The 850-nt window shown below is 50.8% G+C and overlaps 1 protein-coding gene across 1 annotated transcript in view; it reads left to right on the forward strand.

Moving 5' to 3' along the window:
• The first annotated feature begins 8 nt into the window (after positions 1–8).
• The window catches only part of CCDC34 (coiled-coil domain containing 34), a 19,799-nt gene continuing 18,957 nt past the window's right edge, over positions 9–850 (forward strand). The window contains exon 1 of the mRNA XM_005426946.2: positions 9–180. Within this exon, the coding sequence (XP_005427003.1) occupies positions 41–180 (140 nt within the window). The 5' untranslated portion in view covers positions 9–40. The remainder of the gene's footprint in view (positions 181–850) is intronic.

Here is an 850-nt window from a genome sequence, read left to right on the forward strand (position 1 = left end):
CGGTGCCCGCCCCCGCCGGTGCGCGGCGCTGCCTCCCGCCATGAGCCCGAGCCCGCCGCCCGCTAAGGGCCGGCTCTCGCCCAGCCCCTCGGAGGGCTCGCCGCTCTCGGTCCCGTCCCGCTGCAGCTCCCCGGAGCGGGCGGAGCCTCCCGGAGCCTCCCGGAGCCCGCCGGGCCATAGGTAACCCCCGCGGCAGGGACCGGCCTCTGCCTTTGCGCTCGCTTCCCTCCGCCGGAGACATGAGATTATTTTACATAAATATAGCCTTGTTTGCAGACATGAGCGCTTTAAGAGCTTTGTTCCTTTTTATTGTCTTGGAAAGTCTTTTCAGTGAACACCTGAGAATTTTTATAGGCTACAGTCTTTCCTGCTTTAATTTAAAAGTGCTTGCAGACTGCATGATTGTTTTGCATAGTGTGTGTAGCTGGGTCCAGAGTCAGTTTTGTATGTAAGCATTGCACAGCTCCTGCTAAGGTGGTTTAATCTTATTCCATTTTAATTATATGCAGACATAAAATGCATTCTTTTTACTTGATATCTCGCCGGCTTGACAATTCTTCTTCTTGCCTTTAAAATAGAAGGGGGAAGAGCAGGGAGAGCCTATCCTAATCTGGAAAAAAGCTTCATGATAGAAACTTCACAGACTTGTGCACTAACTGGGTGTGAATGTAACTAGCGAGGCTGAATTGAGATAAAAGTGCCGGTGAAGTAAAGGAAGGACAGCAGAGCTTCACGGGGTGCAGATTTCCAGCAGGGTTCTCAAATTTCCATGGAGGGCAGTGAAGAATATGGACCACACTGCCCTTTACTTAAAAGCATTCTTGAAAAAAATGCCAGAAGTCAAGGGAAA

The sequence above is a fragment of the Geospiza fortis genome, unplaced genomic scaffold (genome assembly GCF_000277835.1).
Source record: "Geospiza fortis unplaced genomic scaffold, GeoFor_1.0 scaffold113, whole genome shotgun sequence".
NCBI lineage: Eukaryota > Metazoa > Chordata > Aves > Passeriformes > Thraupidae > Geospiza > Geospiza fortis.